Below are 23,626 nucleotides of genomic sequence, written 5' to 3' on the forward strand. Positions count from 1 at the left end.
AGACGGGGCTGCAGAGGTGGGCTGCATACACGCCATGTGCACGCGCAATACGTCACGTCATGTGCAGCAGTTCTGTGCAGTGCTCCGACTGCCTATTGCAGCGACGACCCGTACGGCTACCTGGCCTGCTCGTCGCTGCCGGTGACGCCAAACATCGACATCGCAGGCCGTGGTGCGCGAGTCCGGCGCCGACGACACCAACGGCGGCGTGCTGCCGGACCGGCACGCGGCGCGCGCCATCTGCGGGCTCACCCAGCAGGCCGACAGGTCAGTGGCGGCCGCGGCCGTCGTGACCCCGTCGCTCTCACGGTCGTCAGACGGGCGTTCAGCGATGCAGCTCGACAATGGCGGCAGGTCGTGACAGCCGTATTACACGCGATGAGGAGTGACACGGGGCGCTTGGTTGGTTCGGGCGCGGCGGCACCTCCGTCCGCGGTCGTCGTGCCTGCCTGCTCACGCCGGCCACGCCTCCCCCCCCCCCTCCCCCGCGTCTCCGACAGGCTGTTCGACGACGCGGCGCACAAGCTGAACCTGTCGGCGCTGCTCGGATTCCTGCGGCAGCTGTGCCGCGCCTCGCAGAGTCAGCTGTTCGCGGCGCCGCCGGCCGCCGCGCCGGCCGGCTTCTGGCGGCGGCGGCGGCGGCCGGCGGCCGGCGCCGACCCCACCGCCGACCGGCACGACCTGCTCCTGCTGACCCGGCTGGGCGACGTGGTGCTGAAGGTGGCCCGCTCGGGCCGGCCGCTGGTGCACCTCATCCGCGCCTGGTCCGTCGTCTGCCACCACCTGATGGAGGTGAGGCGGCCGCGCTCGCCGTCTGTTGCCCGGCTGCATCTGCCATGTGCCGGGTGGTGTCGGTGTCGACCTCGGACGTGTCCGCTGCCTGTGATGTGGTGTCAGCCTAGGGCGTGTCTGCTGTCTGTGGCGCGGTGTGGGCCTCGGATGTGTCCACTGTCTGTGACGCGGTGTCGGCCTTGGGTGTGTCCACTGTCTGTGACGAGGTGTAAGCCTCGGGCGTGTCCGCTGTCTGTGACGCGGTGTCCGCCTGGGGTGTGTCTGCTGTGTGTCTGTGACGCGGTGGGGGCCTCGGGTGTGTCCACTGTCTGTGATGCGGTGTCCGCCAGGGGTGTGTTCGGTGAATGTTTGTGCCGCGGCGTCGTCCTCGGGTGTGTCCGCTGTCTGTGACGCAGCGTCGACCTTGAGCGTGTCCGTTGTCTGTGACGCAGTGTTGGCCTCGGGCCTGTCCGCTGTCTGTGCCGCGGCGTCGGCCTCAGGTGTGCCCGTTGTCTGTGCCGCGGCGTCGGCCTCGGGTGTGTCCGCTGGGTGTCTGTGACGCGGTGTCGACCTCGGGCGTGTCCGCTGTCTGTCACGCTTTGTCGGCTCGGCTGTTTCCGCTGTCTGTGTAACACGCCCTGACCCACCGCGCGCAGGCGGCGTGTCACAAGGAGCTGGCCGTGTCCAAGAAGGCGGTGTGCTGCATTCACGACACGGTCAACGCCATGCTGAGCTCCCACTCGGAGCTGCCGCACTTCCACGTGAACGAGGCGCTGTTCAAGCCGCTGGAGACGCTGCTCTGCCTGGAGCTGTGCGACGCCGACGTCCAGGACCAGGTTCGTGTTCTGACGCGGCTCCACACCTCGCCGCCGGTGAACCTGGTGGATGCCCTGCGACGCGTCCGGTGGGATGAGACGTGTCTGGACGTCTTGGAGTTTTGCACGCAGACTGTCCGCTGGATGCTACTTGTTGTATACATATTCTGATGGCAGTATAACCTGGACGCGTCACCTGGGGTGTCACTTTTTAAAATCGGTCGGGGGTTAATCAGAAACCTCAGCCGAAAATGATGATCTTAGCTACCCCCAAAACCTGACGTCTTCCCGGATTTCGACCACTCGAATTTGCGGTCTCGGGATAAAGATTTAGAAATTCGTACATTAGAATTTTTGCGGAGAACTGACTTCTAGCTTCAGGTTAAGGGAAGCTGACTTTTCATGAAAAGCTTTGAGTGTGGCGTAATTCACAGAAAAACGTGTTGGGAAATCTTAGCAAGAAATCACTGATGACTACCGCTGTCGCTGATTGCGTTGTATACCCACTACAGTCTCGATTATGCAGCACATACGCCTATTACTGTTGGAGGGAATCGCATTACTTTTTGGGGCTACCCTCTTCTCCAAAAAGCTGCTGTATGTCGCAGCCAATGGTTCTTTATCTTAGTCCACGCGCTATCATTTCAAAAAATTGTCAAACATTTGCAGACTGGCTTGACGTATGAAGGAATTTGCGTGCCTAAAACATTAGGTACCTTCAGGATACTTTTTGGTACAAAATCAACGTGATACCAATAGTGATGTCTTTAGGCGCCTTATGCCTAGTAAACAAATAGTTAAGGTATTGTTCTGTGTTGATGCGGCTCAGTATTTCCCATTATAGACTCACGTGTTGAGTGTGCTCAGAGCAGTACAGGGGGGGGGGGGGGGCTCAAGTCAGCATGGGGGGCTCAGGCCTCCTGAAAGTATGCGAAGTGAATCCTCCCGCGCGTCACACCTGTGGCACACTCTGCACCGTTTGCATAATGTCTAGCCTACAACTGGCCATACTGTCCGTCCTGCCGCGCCGCTGCGTCCTCCGCTGCCGCGACCGAGCGCGCGGCGCCGGCGCAGTGACCCGTGTCGATCGACAACTGAGCATGTGCCCCCCCCCCCCCCCTGCAGATCGTCGGCTCGATCTGCGAGTTCGTGGAGCTGAGCACGGCCGAGATCCGCAGCGGATGGCGGCCGCTCTTCGGCGCGCTGCGCTCGGTGCGCGCCGACGGCGGCCCGCCGCCCGAGCCGCCGCCGGCCGCCGAGCCGAGACACGCTCACCTGCGGGTGGTGCTGGACGTGTTCGAGGCCTTCCTCAACACGGACAACGTGCTGGTGTTCGCCAACGCCGCCGTCGACTGCATTCTCTGCCTGCTGAAGCACGTCCGCGGGCCAAGTAAGCCTCTGGAGGAGGAGGGGCGGGGGGAGGGGAGAGAGAGAGAGAGACTTCCGCGTCCGCTGCTCGTGGAAGGAGGGAGGGGTCTGCTGCGGCATTCGCTCCTGCAAGGGATAAAGCTGCCCTGGCCGCTCACCACGTGCCATGTCCTGCGGACTGTGTGGAGCCTCCCGGTTAAGACGCTTAGAAAGGAATGTCAATCCGTGCCTCTGTCAGTGCTCAGCGGCAAACTTTTGGCTGTCGTGCACCGCATTGCGGCCGTGATCTGCTACGGGACTGGCGGCCCTGACCTGTGACGGGACCAGTCGCAACGTGTGACAGGACTGGCCCTGACCTGTGACTGAGCCAGCCCGGACCTGTGACGGAGTCGGCTCTGACCTGTGACCGGACCAGCCCTGACTTCCAACAGGACCAGCCCTGACCTGTGGCGGGACTAGCCCCGATCTGTGACAGGACCAGCCCTGACCTGTGACCGGACCAGCCCTTAACTGTGACGGGACCAGCCCTTAACTATGACGGGGCCAGCCCTGACCTGTGATTGGCCAGCACTGGCGTGTGACGTGGCCAGCAGCCCTGACCTGTGACCGGACCAGCCCTGACTTCTAACAGGACCAGCTCTGACCTGTGACAGAACCGACCTTGACCTGTAACAGGACCAGCCCTGACCTGTGACAGGACCAGCCCTGACCCGTGCCGGGCCGCACCGCTGACCGTGCGTGCCGCGTCCACAGCCGAGCTGCAGGACAACAACAGCAGCCTGCAGGACCAGGAGCAGGTGGTGCCGCTGGACACGCTGGGCGGCACACAGCTGGACCTGTGCCGCGCCGCGCTGCGCTACATCAGCCGCTGCCACGCCATCCTCGCCTCCATGCACGGCATGCACAGCTGCCCCGTCTTCCACGCCGCCCACAGGTAACGGCGTCCTGCCACGAGGCCCATGTTGGATTTGTGGGTTGTGGTGTGTTTTGGTAACGGTAGCGAATGGGCGCGGTCGGATCATGAAGCGGAGAGGCGCGGTCGATTTTATGGCGGCTCTGGTCAGCGGTTTTTAAGGCGATCCCGCGCCGTGTGGTCGCTTAATTGACTTAAGCCTCGCCCTGATTCGCCGTTTTGCATAGCGTGGACTGATAGGTGGTAGGGTGGGAGCCATGCGCCACCACTGCCATCGCCTGTCGTTTTCAAACTAAGAAAGACACATTCTAGCGGTAAACACCAGCGGATTGTCTTCAACCTGCTCTCGCAATTGCAAAAGGATGTTTTGTTCGGTCAATAATTGATCCCATTATATCAGACCAAAGGCCACATTTTCTGGGAAATTGAACTTTTTAGCTTTACACGCTCATATGTACAGGACCATGACTCGCAGTGACGCTAAATCTAAATAGACGAGTGCTTTGCTGAACTGATAAGCATAACAGCATGTAGTCTTATGTGCTTTAAGCGTGTGGTTACGATGCATGGCTCCGTTAGCGTAACAGTGCCGACCCCGTTATGCGCGGTCCGCAGAATCGCCGGTTACCGTTCGCCGCCCGTGCTGGCCGTAAATCGCCTTACAGTGTTCCTCAAAAGCCGCCGATGTCTCAAAGCCAGAAAGGCTAGGGACACGTTTTTGGTCTGAACTGCTAACACCGTTACTTGCCGCTACCTGCGGTATCCTGGGAGTGCCTCCACGTGCCGAGGCTTTCTGGGGCCGCGGGTGGCGCATGGACCCAATGGCCCCCACGTTGGGAGTCGCCCTGAGCGCGCGGTTAGTCCTGGTGGGGTACCTTATTCGGGCTAGATCTCAGGGCTGAGATGGGCTAGGATAGCCTGCGTATAACCGTTATTTCCAGATTTGGGAAGGAAAGTATGTCGTGTCGGGGAAGATGTCATGTGGTTGTCTTGTAGTTGCGTGTTGTTGAATTTCATGAGTATCTTGTTGATGCGTGGAGCATCGTCGAAAGTGTTCTTCGATGCGCGTGATTTCGTGACAGAAGACAAGCTTGTGTGTGTTGCGACATCTTCGAATTGTGTTGCCTGTAAAAAATTGTGCCTCTTGTGTGTTTTTTTTTTGTAAACCTTTTCCGGACGGCAAGCCTCTTCTTGCGCTTTTTGACTGAAGGGCAAGGCATTTACATGTCACCCGAGGTAAACACAAACACGCGTGCGTTCCCCTCATATCCTTACATGACTGCTGTGGTAGAAATAGATGCTCCTTCCGTGCACTGAAGATGGTCAGTGACCGAAAAAGACATACAAGTTTTTTTGTACTATTCGTGGGGCAAAGCATTATGAGCAGAGGCACCCATTTTGACAAGGGACAACAAATGTTATTCATTTAGCGGTGTCTTGTGTTAGCTTCCTTTTCATCGTATTTACCAGCCGTTCGGTACTGGTTGCCAAAGATATCTAGCTCCACAAACCCAGTGTTTTGGTGTCGTCATCTGCCGTGCAACCCCATTGTAACAACCGACACCTATCGCATACTTTGTTATCGCCACTCTCATTTCACGCTGTGCAAGGCGTTTAATCACGACAGAAAGGAGCCTGAATTCACAGCTGACCGCACGGTGCGATGAGACCGGGTGCAAGCAGCCGAAAGTCATTACCTTTAACGACCGGACCGAATGCCGGCGGTTCCAGCTGTTACGAATACCCGGCGTGCGGTTCGTGCACACGTCTGAGGCTCTGTGTAGCGTGGTGACCCGGCAGGCGCGGGCGAGGAGAAGCCGGCTGAACGGCAGCCAGAGCGCGTGCCTGGAGACGCATTGGTCAAGCCCATGTGTACGCGCTCCCGAAGGTGTATGACTCCGCTATCTGTGGTAATGGCATCACGTGTGAGATGGTAGCTGACAGTTCTCGAGCTCGCTGTCGTACCGCTCCCGCGACGCCGCGCAGAACGTCCCGCCTGCCACTCGATCTGCGGTGTCTGCGTATTGACCATTCAATGTTGCTACTGTGGGTACGACGATTGATGCTGTGTGCGCGACTTCAGGTCTGGACACCGGAAAATTAGGTCTGTCTGCATGCTTTCGAGAGTGAACGAATGTAATTACGAGCTGGATTTCAGGCTGAATGAGAAGTGCTCGGGCTATGTGAACATTCAACGGGAGCCGCCCGGTCTGGCAGTCACGCTTTCTTGGAGCTAATGTCTCCGCAACCACTCATCGCAGGTTCATGTAGTTTTCAGCAACGAGAAGCGTAATTCTCCAAAAGCTGTGCCGTATAAATCGTTAGACATTTGCATGCAAGCCATTTCATCAGGTGGGGTTTTCCAGCACCATTGCAGTATCACCACGTTTTCGAATCGTCCGTTCAATAAACATGAAACAGGTAAAAGTTTCAAATGGTGGAAAAGTTGAAGAGCACGGGTGACAAGCCGGTTCAATCTCGACCGCCCGTTGTCGCAGCGTCACTAAGCTGGCGCACTCTGAACCATAACAAAACAGGCAAACGTATTGGCACGCGTAGGTCCATGTGTAGGCGGCCGCGCGCTCCTCGTGCGCAAACCTTGGGTCGGTCAGCCTTGCCGGGCGTTTGTAAGTTTGAATGCCCAGATCGCAGGGGTTACAACAGATGACCACGTGACACCGGTTGCAGGGTGGATTCGGATGTGGCGGCTGCGGTTCTCGAGCGGGTCTCAGAGATGTCTGAACCGTACTAAGTCATAGGCACCCCACTAATCGAACGGGTGTCGGCCAGCGATATATTCTGAAAACCGATTTCGAACACAAGGTGCTCGGGCCTGAAATGAGAGGGACGAAAACTTTGCAGACTAGCTCTGTTTATTGTGATTAGTATTCACCAGGCATATTTGTGCGTTTTGCAAATATGTGGTTACGTTTGCAAATCGCAAATCGTTGTAGATTTATCGATGTCCATCAAAACTCCCAAGCCCGAACAGACTCAGTCGGCCATGTTTCGAGCTATGTAGACCTCCGCCCGTTAAATTATCCCTGATTTCTAGCGCATTCATGAACGCCAACGGCTGCCGAGGCGCCATAACCAGCACAGTTGACGCGCCCTGTGAACCCGATAACTAACTGACGGTTGCCGAAGATGTCTTGCTCCATTAGCTTACTGTTTGGCGCCACCCACATGATAACAGCTGATGCCTCTCGCGTATATTACCGCTTCACCTGCCCCCCGTTGCGTGAGGCGTCTTATGGGGTGTAAGCCATCGATTCGTCGTGGTTCTAGGCATGGATATGTGCATGCACATCCATCAGCCAGTGCTGGCTGGTGCGATATGAAATTAATGTCCTGATTTAGTTCCGTGATGTATTCCCATTTTGATTTAGTTATTTATTGTACCGTATCCCGCTCTGATTTGGGTTCAATCATGTCGGTTGGGAACATGGCATGTGCTTGGGATGGATGGGTTTGTTGACGGGTGGGCACCCTCGTTGCCCAGACATACGCAGACTAGACTTGAGCGATTCGCTCACGTATATTTGCATCGCCTGCCGTGTGCTGTTAATCACTAGGCAGTAGCTATGCTAAACGGTAGATAATGCTGTCGCTGATTAGAACGAAGCATGCAATCGACCACGTGCTGCAAGGTATCAGAAGTCCAGATGGAGGAACAGGTGTTCAGGGTGTTCAGGTGCTTTGGTGAGAAAGCCGCGAGAATCTGGACGTTCATTCTCGCCCCGCAGGAGCATACCCGAGATTTATGGCGTGACTAAACAAATCGTATGGGCCCCTGTGCGTTGAACAGCGCGAGGCCGTTCCAGGGCACACATTGGGGAGAATGGAACATCTAGGCAGTCCCGACCGGAGACATCAGCCTGCGGCCTTCACTGCTCTTTCACGACAGTAGAAAGGAAACATCCCATGGGGCATGCCCCCCGCCCCCATCCCCTGTCGTCGTGCCGTGCCGGACGTCAGCCCCGAAGAAAGCCCTCGCCCCCGCCCCCGAGCGGGGTGTCTTGTAAAGAGTCCGACATTTACCTGTCCCAGGGCTGTGTGATGGATACCTTTGTCGGTTGGGGCGTCCGGGCCCTCCCGTGCATCTCCCATCCCTCCTTTTGAGTGGCGTTATCCCCGGGACACGCGTTCCGACTTTCTCTTCGCGCCGATTAACATTTTTTCAGTGTTGCAGCGGTTTGCGGCCGTGTGTGCGGTGGCGTTCGCTGACATTGTCACGTCCAACTTTCCCGTTCCATTTTCCTGTATACATTTCGGAAGACTTAACGGTGGGCGGAAAACGCTCGGTCATTGTGCCGTACGAAAGCTGACTTCGGCCGGCGACGTGTGGGCGCGTGCGGAGCCGGCCGTGATCCCGGGTGCACGAGCCCGCCCGCTGCGCTGGCGGGAAGGCCGGCCCGGACGTGCCGACGCGCCGGATCCTACGTCCAGATGGCCGTGGAGTTAAAGGGGGCCTGCGGCCGGGGAAAGGCTTCGACGTCACCGCCCGCGTGACAGCCGTAGGATTGTTTGGTAGTGGCGCGTGACTGACAGGGTGTTAGCGTGGCCGGCTCGTGGGCGGGCGGATGTGACATAGCGCGGGAATGCCGTGTCGTCGGGGCGCCAGGCGACGTTGCCTGGCCTGTGCGCTGGCGCCGGGGCGCGGTGTGCGTTTCGCTGACATCATCCGTGTTCGATTCGCGCACAGTGGGGGCGCCGGCGACTGGCCGGGTGCCGCCTGCCTCTTGCCGTCAGGCTGGGTGCCGTCTGTTCACCTCTGTTTGGCCGGGCCCCTTCCTCTCCTGCCGCCTGGTTGGGTGCCGTCTGTTCACCTCTGTTTGACCGGACTCTGTCCTCCCCTGCCACCTGGCTGGGTGCCGCCTGTTTACCTCTGCCTGACTGGGTGCTGTATCCGGCCGCCAGGATCCAGCTGAACACGGCGCCGCTGACGGTGGACCCGGCGCCCGACGACGAGTCGGCGCCGCCGGAAGAGCCGCCGACGTCGCCCGCCGACGGTCCACCCGTCACCTACGAGCGGCTGGCCGTCCAGGGGCCGTTCACGGCGCTCGAGCAGCTCGATAACGCCAGCGGTGAGTCGCGGAGGGCGCCGATGACGTCTTCTCGTCTGGCGGCGCCGAGGCGGCGGTCGGGAGTGTGTTCCACACGCCGGATGGAGATGGTGCCGGTGCTAGGCGTAGTCGTCGTGAGCCGTGCTCGTTCCGGTGAGCTAGTGACTGTGGGATGTTCTGCAATGACGGCAATGGAGCACTGGCGGTGAGAACTGTGTGCCTCGCTCTCTACCTCGGTAAAGAGATCTGGAGGTTCCTACTGTTTGGGTTATGCTGCATCCAACAGACACTCCACACTGACGCTGTTGTCGGCAATGCGCCTCCGTTCTCCTGTCGTCGGCGAAGGGTCTACCCTCAGGCCAATCGCGGTTGTGATCATCTGGCGCCTGTAGCCCCGGCAGCTCCCTCTCTTGGGGCCCGTCGTGAGCCCGTGTGACGCCGCCGCGGTCGGCAGGGATCCTGCGCGTGTGGTACCTGCTGCTGGAGGGCCTGGCCGGAGCCACGGCCACCTGTCCCCGCCGGCACCAGCCCCAGACGATGGAGACGCTGTTCACGCTCCTCCGCTCGCTCGCCAACCGGCCCGGTCAGTGGCGCTGGTCACTCGCCGGCCAAGCGGACCCCGAGGCGCGGAGTGGCCCTCGAGGCCTGACAGCCTCAGCTTATCACTCCGCAGGGATTAATGCTTGGTTGAACCATTATCACTGGTGGCCATTGCGGCCAGTACGAGCGAATGGCCAAATGAAAGACATTTGAATGGGATGGGGTCGTCCACTTTTGGCGAAGCCCTTGGAGCTCACGTTCATCCGCTGTCTGAAGCGCCTCACACCGTCGGCGGTCGGGGCAGTCGAGTGTCCTCGCTGCGTGTGGCCCCAGTGGTCCTGTCCTGATGGAGGAGGTGGTGCCGCCTCGCCGGAGCGACCCCCTGACCGAGTGTGACGCGCGCTCCGATCGGCGGCGGCAGGCGCCGAGTTCGGCATCTACTGCGTCAACCACCTGCTGCTGCCGATGGTGCAGGGCTGGCTGCGGCGCACCGGCAGGCGCCACCGCGGGTGGGACGCGTTCGCCACCAACTTCAAGCAGTGCTGCGGCCTGGCCACCGACCTGGTGGTCTTCTACCACAAGACGCTGCCCGGTGAGTGTGCGCGCCCGCTCCGGGGCGACCCGCGGCCGTGTGGTGCGGCCGGCGGCGCACGTCTCGCTCCCCGGCCGGTCTGTGGCGGGCGCTGTGTATCCCACGCACAACCGGGGCCGGGCTTAGTCACGATTTGTGTGTGTTTGTGGAAGCTTCAGGTGACTGAGACGTCAGGCCCAGGACTGGGTAAGAAAGTTTTTATAATAACTGCCAGTCGGAAATGCCGTCTTGTATTTATGGACACTTATGCTTGTCTAGTTAAGCGTCTGGGCGCTGATCTGTGGCACGCACTTGGGAAATAAATCCGGCAACTCTGTTGTGTGCCCAGCCAGGGCACTCGTGTGTGGCTCGCTGCAGACGTTCCTGCAGCATCCGCCGTAAAAGAATGCGTCGGATGCTGGTGAGACAGCCGTTTCAGGCTTACATACGAAACATCGTGCCACCGAGCATGGACGCTGGTCTCAGCCACCGGCCTGGGGTATTAGCCCGACTGGGTGCCGGTCCCCAACCCTACCCGGTACCGGACACACCACGGCGCACCCCACTAAACTGAGACCAGTACGACCACGTGCTCAGTGCCATTCCGGGGAGCGTACGGTGCTTCCCCAGTACCCGGAGCGGGCAGGCCGGGCCGCCGTCTGGTCGGCAGCGTGGCGCTAGGCCTGCAGACTGCACGGCGGCTTACAAGGAGCGTCCTTGCGGTGGCTGCTGTGACGTCATCGGCTCAGCTGGAAAGGAAAGCACCCTAATCACGAAAGCGGCATTTGGGCTGGCTTGATACCAATGCCAGCTCACGAGCCCCTGGCGATTTTGGCATGCTTCTTTCGCGCCCTGCATTCGTGATGCGCTGCCACTCGCGGAAGGACGTCGCCGGGCATGCAGTCGTTTGTAGCGCGTCCGTCATGCGGCGTGTGTTCGTGTCCGTCCACTTCGGTCACTGGTCAGGATTGTGGCGGGAGCGGGCAGGAAGCCTGCGCCGTGGTTGATCAGCGGCCAGTACACGACGCACTGGTTCTTACCTGGCAAATGGCAGGGTCGGCGTTGGGTGTTCAGTGGGGCGCTATTATGCATTCCTTTCAGATATGGAGGCAAGCAGAGACACTGCGCCCAGGACAGACTCAAGGCATCGGGCAGGTAGATGGAGAGCGCGAGTAGAGGAGTTTTTTTCTGAGTGCGGAACGTTGCCGAGGGTGTGGAAGTAGACTGAAGAAGAAGAAGACTGAGGCGAGTGTCGACAGTCTTCATAAAGGCAGACAAGCATAGGCAGGCATAGGCAGGCAGGCAGGCAGTCCTTCCTGATGCCCATCGTAACTCCGGCTCCTCTCTGCTACGCAGATGGGAATCGGTTTGGGTTTGAGCGGTGGCGCTTGTGAGTCGTACTCCTCGTCAAGTAAACTATAAAAATTGAATTATGTCGGTGCGTAGTTGTCGGCCAGTTTTCGCGCATTTGTCACTTTCAGACGGCATGAACTGGAGGTGTTTTTTACACCACTCCAAACATATGCACACCCGGACCCAATTGGACTTGGAATGCGGTCGTGGCGCCTGGCACCCTCTAGGCGTTATTCCCTGCTTTGAAGGGTGCCATAGCCGCCCGGGTAACTCCAGCACGCTCGCTTCAGGAATGTTTCCAGCTATCGTGAGGATTCAATCGAATTAAAACGCAGTGCAGGCCTGACGCTGGGCGGCCATGCCATGAAAAATTGCGGCACGGAACGGAAGCATTCGAAAGAATCGTCATTTAGCATGAAAACAGGCCAGCCTTACTCACTGCAACAGCTGGCTAAGAACGTGTATTCGTAATGAGTTTAGGCGGTGCAGTACCATCATGGCATTGCCTGCACGCCATTTTTTTTTTAAAACGCGTAACGTTTCACGTATGTAACGTGGGAACTGCACGTGCATTGAATATTTTTGGGTCACACAAACATTTGTTTGGGTGAGAGGTCAGAACGTCTGCCTAGTTAGTTGACTTTTGGCTCGAACTGACTTAAATCAAATAAAACAGCGACGAATTTAATGAAAGAAACCAATCAGACGAGACCAACTTTCCGAGTGAAAGCAAGAAATTTTGCTAAGTTCATGCCTTAAAAACTATATCCCATTTATCGGAAATTCTTGGCGGCGGCGGCGCGGGAATCGCACACGTCTGAGGCAGGACTTCACCGTCGTGTTTGTGCAGGCGTCGGTGTTTGTGCGTGCAAGATTATCCGCGCTGTAGTGTGAACCACGGACTTCCCGCCCCCCTGCAACCTTTGTTAAGGACTGGCGTTTGATTGCGGCAGCCAGACCAGCTACGGCATCGCGGTCAGTATCGGACTGCAGGAGGTCAATTCGACTACGAATGTTGTAGGAAGCTCACCGCTGCTAAACCCGTAGAAATGTCAGTCATCGACCGAAAACACGTTTGAAACTTCCGTGTGGAGTGCGCACGTCTGTGACGCAGGCCGGGCAGCATTGTAAGGAGAAACACGTACGACCCTGTGACCGTGCCGCGGCACGCCAGCTTATCCTGAAATGTGTGTTGGATGAAAAATTGGTTTGCGGAGTCACGTATGACCTATTTTTGTCAAGCCTGTCGTGAATTCAAGTAATTTTTCACTCCAACAAAGTGCTTTGCACAATGTAAACCAGTTGGATGCATGGCGTAGCATACTGGAGCTTACATAAATATCTGCAACAAGTTGATTAATATTTTTCACCGAAATGTCCGCTTTCAGAACGCGGAGCGGGTGGCTTTGATGGGCTAACACGGGTCAGATTGTTCTAGAGTATTCGAGATTTTGTAAATAAAAATTTAAAACATTGCCAAAACTTGCACGTCATTGTTTTGAAATCTTTGCACGTCATTTTAAACATAAAAACGCATGCTTCGACAGCTTTCTACTGGCTTGAACTGAATGCATTGTAATGAAGGATGAGCGATTTTCATGTGAACAGCGAACGGACCGATAGCAAATAACGAGGAGGAAGTGAGGCATTGCACTGCGTTTGTATAGTGCAATGACGCCGCACTTCCACTGCGACGTCTATGGTCAAACCGTTTGCGCGGGGAACATAGGAAACGGTAAAAACTTTCTGTGCATCTATAAAATTCCCCGGACCAGAGACGATGCTGCCCACGCATTTTAGCATCACCGGATTTGCAACCAGGTGCATGCTGTATTTCTTCGATGCGAACACAAAACATACAGCAAACTCAACGTTGCCCCGCCCATGATGAGCGCCAGCGATCGACCAAAAGGATATGTAAAGGAAACTTTGGCTCACGCGGATTCTATAGGAGTCGAAATCAAGCGGTATCACGCAGGGCAGTGCCCACCTACCATTACGTTGTCAAAACTGTGCCGGACGATGCATGACACGGCATACTTTAGGCCCATTTCGGACATCGCCCAAATAGCGTCAAAATTAGGTCCATGACTCGGCTTCACGGGTTGGAAACCAGTTGCTATCCGTTTGACGCGACCACAATTTGTGTAGCAGACTCGACACCGCACACCACGGGTGCGAATCCCGCTAGCCACCGTTAGAATGAAGCTGGATAATTCCGTCGTGAATATGGGCTCTGGAGTCTAACCAAGCGGCTGGGGACCCCAGGACAAACTTGCCATCATGTTACGGGAACTCGCAGACCTGTGCACAAAAGTGGTGCGCCTGTTGAGAAGTGATGCATTTTAGGCACTTCTGCACTGTCAGTTCTACTCACCTGCCAAAGTATGGCAACAGAGCAATAACCTAACAGCCGATGAACAGCTGGCTTAAGGGCGACATGTTGTCAGAACTGGACCGAATAGGACAATCGGAAGAGTGAACGTGTCTGCGCCAATCGTAAGAGCTCAAGACGGTTCGAACGGTCTGCATTCGCTAAGAAGGAGCGCAGAGGCGCACCGGAATCACGGGGTGACGGGCGTCACCTGTTTGCAGCTATATACCGTGACTCCGCGGTGACCCCGAAGACCCCGCCACTGTAAATTACCGCTGGTGTCTGTTGGATTCAGCGCATGTTGGACATGTGCGCTCACAAGATGATATGACTGGGAGAGCGATTTGATGCCGCCATCTTATTGGGACGGTGATTTGATGTCACCATCTGATTGGGAGAACGACTTGGTGTCACCATCTGATTGGGAGAGGGGCTCTGATGCCACCATCTGATTGGGAGAGTGATTTGATGGCACCAGTTTCAGGAGAAGTGACGAAACTATGCCTGGTGGCCGTCAGTAAGGATTGCAATGGAACGAGTGGCGTCTGGAATGAAATTGGTTCCAGTACCCCAGTGAGGCTTAACTCTGGTTTTTTAGGTTGATATGTTAATGTGTCGCTGAGGAATGTGACAAGGCGCGCCGCATGCACGTGGTTGTGGTGTGGTATTAGCGCTGGGTATCGACGTGCCTGAAGGTACGATTGTTCTTCTTCAGTTATAACTAAACAGTAGGTAATGTTGTCACCACAGTTCAAGCAAGGAAATTGTGTCCCTCTAACGAAGGGGGGCATCACGCAAATGAATCGTCTGGTGCGATAATAGCAAAGGCGTGTGCATGTATCTAGTGCTTCCTCTCGGGGGAGGCCGTTCTGCCCCGCGACAGACCAGACGCGTCGCACCACTCCAGATCGCGGCCTACGCGGGAGTTTAGTCCTGACACGGCTCCATCTCCTGGCCGTCAAATGAACCTGAGATGACGAGCGCTGGGCCGCTAATTTGCCCGCTGCAATGCTCCTTCCCTTCCCCACGAGCGTGTGATATGTGAATTGATGCGGGCGCCGGTGGCGGCGGTGGTGGTGTCGGAGGTGTCCTCCGCGGGCCGACGCGCGGTAACCTGAGGCTGTCCTGGTGTGGGTTTGTGTGTGGGGAGAAGGATGTGTGTGTGTGCGGCGCGGTCGCCGGCGGGCGCGTGCGAGTAACAGAGCCGTGTGGTGTGCCCCTCCGCAGCCGACGCGTCCGAGCGCCAGCGGGCCGGCGCCCAGCTGATGATGCGACAGCTGCTGCTGGTCATGATCGAGTGTGTCTGCCAGCCGCACGAGGTCATCTCGCGACTCGGCTGCGCCTGCATCAGGTACCGTCCCTCTGACAACAGCACACTGCATGCCACGCTGTCTCCCACACTGCCGCTCTCCCGCTGCAGTCGGCAGTCAGCGGCCAGCTCGCTGCCGACCGCCTGCCGCTCAGTTGGAGGCACGCCGTTGTCCTGCTGGTGACGACGGCCCCAGCTCTGTTAGCTCAGCGCGGCGCCCGGCGGTGCCGCCAGCAGCAGTCTCCGATAGCGGTGGAACAACTCAGAGTCCCAATCCCCACATTACGACGCCGCTAAGCCACCAGCGATACGAAACTGACGTATGGGCTGGGATCTTGGGGTGGGCTTAGCTCAGTTTGGAGACAAGGCGAAGGAGCGCCGGGTGAAGGTACGGGTTCAGTCTGGCTGCAGGCCAAGCGTCATCGTCGCCGACCTCGAGCTGTGCGGGAGACCGCGACCCTAATGACGCTGCATGTTGAACGCGTCATTAAACCCAACAATTATGGCTAATGGCACTTGGTGGTGGCTGGGCTGCTTGAGTTGCTAACCCGCTAAACACAACGACCTCGGCGTCGATCAACAGGGCACTTAGCCCCTCCGCCTAACAGCACGCACGGCAAGTCGGCGCACTGTACGTACGAGCGACCCGCTTAGCACTGTACCCTTGATCATCCTTCCGCGATCTGCGGCAGACGGCAGACGCAGACGGCAGACGGCAGACGGCAGACGCAGACGCAGACGCAGACGCAGACGGCAGACGGCAGACGCAGACGCAGACAGACAGCAGACGGCAGACGCAGACGCAGACGCAGACGGCAGACGGCAGACGCAGACGGCAGACGGCAGACGCAGACACAGACGCAGACAGCAGACGCAGACGGCAGACGGCAGACGGCAGACGGCAGAGGCAGACGGCAGACGGCAGACGGCAGACGGCAGACGGCAGACGGCAGACGCAGACGGCAGACGCAGACGCAGACGGCAGACGCAGACGCAGACAGCAGACCAGACGCAGACGGCAGACGGCAGACAGCAGACAGCAGACAGCAGACAGCAGACGCAGACGGCACGGCAGACCAGACGCAGACGGCGACCAGACGGCAGACAGCAGACGCAGACGGCATACGCTCGGCTGCAGACTCTGCTGCCTGGACAGGGCTCCGAGAGGCTCGGATTTCGCCGTGTTCAGATCTCCCGATCAAGAGGGAGACGGTCACCGCGAACGCCCCTTGTGCCGCGTGCTGGGTGGCAAGATGACCGCTCCTCGCCCCGGCGGCCGGCTCGGTCCTTGTCCTCGACAACAAGCAGTCCATATAGGGGAGCTGTAACCAGCCGGCCCTGGCCGTGCCGCTGTTGCATTCCGGCCCTGACTGCCTTAAGTAGGCCTGAGGCCTAAGTAGCCTTGCCGCCCGGGTAGGCCTTGGGTGGCGAAGCTGCATCAAATCATACGGGCACCTACCGTCTGCCGTCAGTAAGTAAACAGACCCAGGTACAACAGTCGACGTGCTGCGCAAAGTCATACGGGCTTGGCACTCTAAACGAGCATTGCAGCGAAAAGTGCGTGGAAGTGCACCGAGCTTGTTGGCGGTGTGGAGCGTCCCATGGCGGTCGAGTCGGGTGGAAGACCGACCTCCTCTGCGGCGGTCGTCCTCGGCTGTACACCACGGCCTGTGGTGGTGCACGACGTACACCACGCCCCTGCGCCGTGAGACGGCGTACACTACGACCTTTGTCTGTTAGGCGGTGTACACGACGACCTATGTTAAGCGGCGTACACTACGACCTGTGTTGCGGGCAGCGTGCATCATGTTCTGTGACGTTCCGCGGTGTCCGTCGTAACCGACTGTCAGGGATGGCATGCCGCACAGCCTGCTGCGCGAGGCGGCGCGCGGGCTGCGCTGCCGCTGTCGGCGCCAGGGCGGTGCGCTGCGGCGTCTGCGTGACGCGAGTCGTGTCGCTGGCCGCAGCGGAGGACCGACTCCTCCCCACGGGCCTCTCCCAGCCGCTCCGCATACGCCAGTTGACACTTATTCGGCGTAAATCATCCCAAATGGTTATTTGTGATCCGTAAATCACGGACGGCGCTGATCTACGACAGGAAGCTCGCAGTGTCTACTTAGGCCATTTGCACGTTCAGATTCTTTTCATCAGGTGCGATGATTTACCGGGTACGTCTAAATTGCGGCCGGCCGGCGGCCGCACAGTGGCGCCGCTGTCGCGGCCGTCCGCCAGGGGCGCCCGTGTCGTGAACCCTGCGGTCAATTAGAGAGTGCCGTCGCTGCACAGCGGCGTGCTGCTGCATTCTGGCGGCGCCGATTAGAGCCCGCCCCCGCCACAACGGCCGATGCGCCCGCTGCAAACGGTGTGGGAACGACGGCGCAGCCCGCTCCACGCACAATTACCCCACATAGTATTCCGCGCTTGCTGCTCAGCTCGTCCCGAAACGCGAATACTTGCAGCCTTTTTATGTCGCTCATGGCTCCGAAAACGGCTGGAATAGCCCGGAAAGCCGACCGTACGCAGATTAGCCGGTTTAAAAGAGCGCGCCGACTGACCGAGCGGAATAATTCAAATTAAGCCGGCGATTGCCGGCAAAAATGGTGGGTATTTTACGGGGGGTTTTCACATACTTATTCCAATGGTGCCAATTAAGAACGTATATTTTTCGATTAATTGCCCTATTTAATTCATCTATATTAGGTTCATGCTTGTGATGCCGCCAAAGCATGGCATACCACCGTAAACCACGGCATCAAAACAATGCCGCGGCATGATGTCAGGCCCGCTGGCACGCATCCCCGGCGGATGTCTGTTGTCAGGCGCTCGGCTTGTGTGTTACGCAGTAATGCCGGACGGAAACAATGTATTCATACAGTGCTTAGATGTGTTTGAAGTGCTTTGTAAACAAGGACGTGGATTGCCTCTTAAGCGCCTTCTGAACAGGGGCGTGGGTTACCTTTTTTGTTTGTGCTGCTGCCTCTCTGCCTCAGTGCATGGCAAAATAATGCATGACGGGTGTTAAAAGGACATAGTTTTGATACGTAATGCCTGTTGTCAACAAGTGCTCGTATTGTCCCTGTGTTCATGGTTTTCGGTCATCCTTTGTCATGTAAACGAACGTGGTTTTAGACCATCCTTTGTTCTGAAAACTTTTTTGCTCAATTCATTTGCTCGCTTTACACAGCTTTCTAAAGGGCATCCCTACAACGTCCATTTTATGACTGCGCACGCAAGCATTCCACATGCATTGCAAACGCATTGCATTGCACCACATGCAAACGAACAAGCATTCCACATGTTGCTTTATTTAACGTGTTTCCCACTTGGACGTCTGCACTGTTTGCGTTCTGGAAAAGTGTCCGTTCTGGGCTGCTCTATGACATCATGGCCACGACTGTCGTCACTGCGCGTACAGTCACCGCAGTGAACGTACGCATAGTGACGTTCACCGCGCGTACGCTTAGCACCTGGCAGATGCTCCCTCAAGTCATTGCTCTAGGCTGTTGAGTTGTTTCGAGTTCTGCCAATGATGTTTGTTTGACCATTTGATCACTAGCTGATAGCCGATCATGGCGGCCAAAACCCCGATGGCACGGGGGGAGGGGGAGGAGAAGTGTCCATTCGCACCCGTTCACTATTGACACGAGGAACTTTATTGACGCAAGGCTCACATAAAACGATTGCGGCCGAAGACCGATTTCATTGCAAAACCCGTGATGTAGGAACAAAAAGGAGAACTATGGATCGCCGACCTTAACTTGGTCGGAGGTCCGATTGCACGCGCTGGCACCGCCCCCACCCCCCGTATGGTCTCCACCTGTAGAGGACTGGACGGGCCAGCGGCTTCCCCGTCTGCCATCCTGGGCCACCCCCGGCACGCGGCGCCGTCCAGATCAAGGCGACCCCGGCGGCGTGGGCAGCCTGGTCGACACCTGACCGTAGGTGCGTGCCCTGTGGGGAGGGAACAGCAGCGGAGGCGGCGGCGCGCTCCCAGCGGGCTGCGCTGTCGGCCGGCTGATGGCCGGTGTCGCCATAAGTCACGCACCGCCGGCGCGGCGCGCTCTCAGCGCCGCCGCCGCCGGCCGATCGCGTGCGCGGCCCCCATCGGCCGCCGGCGCGCCGCTGTCGCCGCGGCGACGCCGCTTTTTCCGTCATTTCCTCTCCACTGGGGCGCCTTCATTACAACGACACATGAACACTCGGTCATTAAGATTTTTTCCACTCGGGTGCAATAAAATCATGGTGTTTTTACGGCGGCGCCGGCCGGCCTTTATTGGAGTGAGCTTCCTCCTGGCGCTGGCCTCCTCGAAGTCGACATTCGCCCGCCTGTTTTAAACCCGAGCGATAATTTGATTAGGTCGCGCCGTGTGGAGCCGCGCAACTGGGCGGAAGGCGGGCTGTGCGAGCACCGCCGCTGGGCGGAAGGCGGGCTGTGCGAGCATCGCCGCCGCTGGGCGGAAGGCGGGCTGTGCGAGCACCGCCGCCGCTGGACGGAAGGCGGGCTGTGCGAGCACCGCCGCCGCTGGGCGGAAGGCGGGCTGTGGCGACACCGCCGCGCCGCTGGACGGAAGGCGGCCTGTGCGGACACCGCCGCTGGCCGCCTGGCCCTGGCCGGGCCGAGCTCACCGCGCGAGCAGGACGCTGCTGCCCTGAGCCCGCCGTTTTGGCCCGTGGACTGGATCGCCCTGCGCGACACACCGTGCGCTGGCCGGGAGCTTCACCCAACCTCAGACGCTGCAGCCGCAGCTGCTGCGTCCCGGGACCCGGTGACGCGTTGTTTGCTGCACCACTCCATCCCCGGGCTGTGGCCTCGGCCGCGCTGTCAAGTGCCACACGCACGGCGTTGTGGGGTCGGGTGCTGACCCAAATTCAGCCGGTTTGCTCGCGCCAAGTGGTAACAATGCCGGGCGGATTCGTCAGTGTTGAACAGACGATTGGACTCCGTGGTCACTGCTGAGATGGAGGCCTGTCGGCCGTTTTGATTGGTTTGCCCATCGAGTGCATTAGACACCAGGGCAATGCAGAGAAGATCCGTGCTACACTTATATAATCGTTTATTATCACTGTGTTTATATTCATTCATTGTTATACCAGATACCAAATTGTTGTGTTGAGTCCTAATCCTATTTGTTCGTTGCTCTAGCTGATAGGACGAATGCAGGTTCGTAGGTTCGCATAACCAACTAGAAGAGCTCTATCCTGGGTATGGATTAACGTACGTATGGATTAACGTACCCACAAATGGTGCTTTGTGCTCGCATTTTGGTCAGCTGGGTCATTTGGGTCTAGTCCTTTATCCAAGAAAATCAAACGATCGTCCTAGAATATGTTGCTTTCGGCATTGTGAGTTGAAAGCTCCTATTTTGATTGCACTATCTCCAATACACCAGAAGATACCGGTTAAATGATGTGTTAATGCTCAATAGCGATTGTATCGGCAGTACTGAATATTTAGAGGTGTCCTCATCGTCAAGAGAACGCAGTGGACATTTGGTGTACCGTCAAATCTCCGGGTCATGACTGCGGCCCGCCCGTTGCGTGAGGATTGTAAACATTCTTGAGGATATGCACAGCTCGAAATGCTGAGTGCCGCCAGTGCAATGGTCAGTTTGCGTTACAAGGTTGTTTACCAGTAAATACTCGTTGGTATCTTGAAGGCCGTCAATTCAACATAGGGTCCTTTGACACCCGAATGCCGAAAAAACAGGAGCTGAATGCTTCTTATTCTGCTCATTTTTGTATTTATCGCTTTGGTTGTCCACGAATGTGGCGTCAAAGTCTAGGAGGCTCGAACTACATGTTGGGGAGGGTATGCCCCCCCCCCCTCCCCTCCACCCCCACCCCTTCATCTTAACTGAATACGATCGTACACCCCTAGACGAGTGTTATAGGTCATATAGTGTTCCAGCATCTGAGTCTTCAACATCCACACCGTCTCGCCGTCATGTGTGGAATAAGCCACCGCATAAGGTACCTCGGAAAACTGTAGCATCTTCATGATATTTTCACTTCTACACATTGCCGCAAGTTGGCCGCAAATATCGTGCGCATCACACTGTAGCAAATTATCTGTGGAATCTCCCTGTTGTATTAGGGTATTGGTTATGTCCATTGTTGTCTTCGGAGTCGTTTTGTATTGCGTTAGAGTAGCGGTTGGGGGTGGTAGCGGTAGCAGTAGTACAACGGGGCGTGCGTGCTGCTAACCACTCGGCCGACATCGTCTGAGGTTACGGCTGGGTGATTCATCGAAGCTCTGGCCATTGAGTGATGAGTGGGATGATCACGTTCTTGCAGGTGCTCTGTATCGTGATGTGTATTTTGCACATGGATCTGGCCTTTGTATAGAGGTGAAGCTTGTTGAAGCGCGTGGATGCTCACGGACCGCAACCGAGGGCTTCTCTCCCCTCCAGCTTAGACCGCGCTGGGGGCTTCTGCCCCCTCCGGCTGAGACGCGCTGGGGCTGCTGCCCCTCCGCTGAGGACCGCGCTGGGGGCTGCTGCTGCCTCCTCCGGATGAGACCGCGCCGAGGGCTGCTGCCCCCTCCGGCTGAGACCGCGCTGAGGGTCACTGCGTGGGTTCAGCTGGTCCGTCTGGAGACTTGCCGCTGGCTGCGCCGTCCAGCGAGGACACTCGACCGTAGCAGGCCTTGAGAACACTCCAAACGTTGTGGGCTGTGGCTTTGGTTGGTGGCTCTAGTTGTTCGCTGGGTGACTGGTGGCTGCTCCTCAGTTTGTCGCGGTCGGCAACAGTCACCAGCTGGAGCCTGCCCTGCGTCCCTCGGCCGCCGCTGGGGCCCGCCCCGGCCTGTCTGGGTCCTCGGTCATCCCAGGAGCCGGCCCTGGCCTGTCCCGGTCCCTCGGGCGCCGCTGGCGCCGGGCTTGGCCTGTTCAGGGTTCCACGTCGAATGCGCCGCAACTAAATAACCCCGCTCCTCAGCCATCGGCACGTGCCATTCGTACCCCACCTGTCAGAAAAGCACTAATTGAGCGGCTTGTTGGCGTGCGCTGTTGCTGTGCACCTGTTGCGCCACTGCGCAAATGGCCCTCGCTGACAGCGGCCCACGTTGCTGCATTCCCGACGACCAGTGCCCAGTGACAATGCAATGGCCCGTGCCGTGACCGGCCGTTGCCCCAGTGTCCGGCGATTAGCTCCGCCCGCGGACAACAGATGGCACTAATGTCGCGGAACGCGAGCCACACAGGAAGGGCGGCGTTTCCGATCGGGGCGGGGGCGGAGGCGACGGTCGACGATGTAGGGTGGGCCGCTGCCGACGGTGCTGCGCCGCGTAGTGCGCCCTGTGACGTGATGATGTAACGGGCTGGCCCTGAAGACATGGGCACGAGAGCCGATCACGCAGGCAGGAAACGTCGCGCCGCCAAGGCCTCAATAGCGTCAACTCTCCTCATTTGGTGCGTTGTCCGTCATCGACCGTCTTGGTTTTTGTCATCTATCTCATCTCATCTCCACTCAGGGTTCAGTTTCTGCGCTCCTCGTTCCTCTCATCTTCCTCCAGGGGACAGGTCCTTTTGTCTCGTTCCGTTCCCCCCCCTCCCCCGCCCAGCGGTGCAGGACATCTGATCGTCTGACGTCAGCGGCCGCCGACGCCCGCAAGCTCTCCTCTCACTCTCACCGCCGGCCAATCAGCCGACAGATGGCTGGCCGGGGAAATGGCGGCCGCGCCGGCTTGCCCACTCGTCGGGGCCGACCGCCTGGTCGGACCCTGACAACAGTCGGCTGCCTGCAGAGGCGCGCTGAGGCGCCAGCTGCCTTCCAGAGGCGCGCTGAGGGCCGCCAGCTGCTTCCAGAGGCGCGCTGAGGCGCCAAGCTGCCTGCAGAGGCGCGCGAGGCGCCCAGCTGCCTCCAGAGGCGCGCTGAGGCGCAGCTGCCTGCAGATGCGCGCTGAGGCGCCAGCTGCCTCCAGAGGCGCGCTGAGGCGCCAGCTGCCTGCAGAGGCGCGCTGAGGCCGCCAGCTGCCTCCAGAGGCGCGCTGAGGCGCCAGCTGCCTCCAGAGGCGCGTTGAGGCGCCTGCTGCCTCCAGAGGCGCGCTGAGGCGCCAGCTGCCTCCAGAGCGCGCTGAGGCGCCAGCTGCCTGCAGAGGCGCGCTGAGGCGCCAGCTGCCTCCAGAGACGCGCTGAGGCGCCAGCGGCCTGCAGAGGCGTGCTGAGGCGCCAGCTGCCTCCAGAGGCGCGCTGAGGCGCCTGCTGCCCCAGAGGCGCGTGAGGCGCCTGCTGCTCCAGAGGCGCGCTGAGGCGCCAGCTGCCTCCAGAGGCGCGTTGAGGCGCCTGCTGCCTCCAGAGGCGCGCTGAGGCGCCAGCTGCCTCCAGAGGCGCGCTGAGGCGCCAGCTGCCTGCAGAGGCGCGCTGAGGCGCCAGCTGCCTCCAGAGACGCGCTGAGGCGCCAGCTGCCTGCAGAGGCGCGCTGAGGCCCCAGCTGCCTCCAGAGGCGCGCTGAGGCGCCTGCTGCCTCCAGAGGCGCGCTGAGGCGCCTGCTGCCTCCAGAGGCGCGCTGAGGCGCCAGCTGCCTCCAGAGGCGCGCTGAGCGCCTGC

General features: G+C 58.6%; 1 protein-coding gene across 1 annotated transcript; it reads left to right on the plus strand.

Annotated features, from left to right (window-relative positions):
• Positions 1–677: 677 nt before the first annotated feature.
• On the plus strand, positions 678–15,264 carry LOC119102846 (brefeldin A-inhibited guanine nucleotide-exchange protein 3). Its single transcript, XM_037226298.1, has 10 exons — positions 678–792; positions 1,428–1,607; positions 2,712–2,798; positions 2,829–2,976; positions 3,708–3,888; positions 8,788–8,954; positions 9,388–9,516; positions 9,895–10,065; positions 14,999–15,122; positions 15,192–15,264. The coding sequence occupies exons 1-10, from the start codon at positions 787–789 to the stop codon at positions 15,262–15,264; spliced, it is 1,266 nt and encodes a 421-aa protein (XP_037082193.1). The 5' UTR covers positions 678–786.
• Positions 15,265–23,626: the final 8,362 nt, after the last annotated feature.

Source organism: Pollicipes pollicipes, unplaced genomic scaffold (assembly GCF_011947565.3).
Source record: "Pollicipes pollicipes isolate AB1234 unplaced genomic scaffold, Ppol_2.1 Scaffold_5724;HRSCAF=6776_pilon_pilon_pilon, whole genome shotgun sequence".
In the NCBI taxonomy this organism is placed as follows: Eukaryota; Metazoa; Arthropoda; class Thecostraca; order Pollicipedomorpha; family Pollicipedidae; genus Pollicipes; species Pollicipes pollicipes.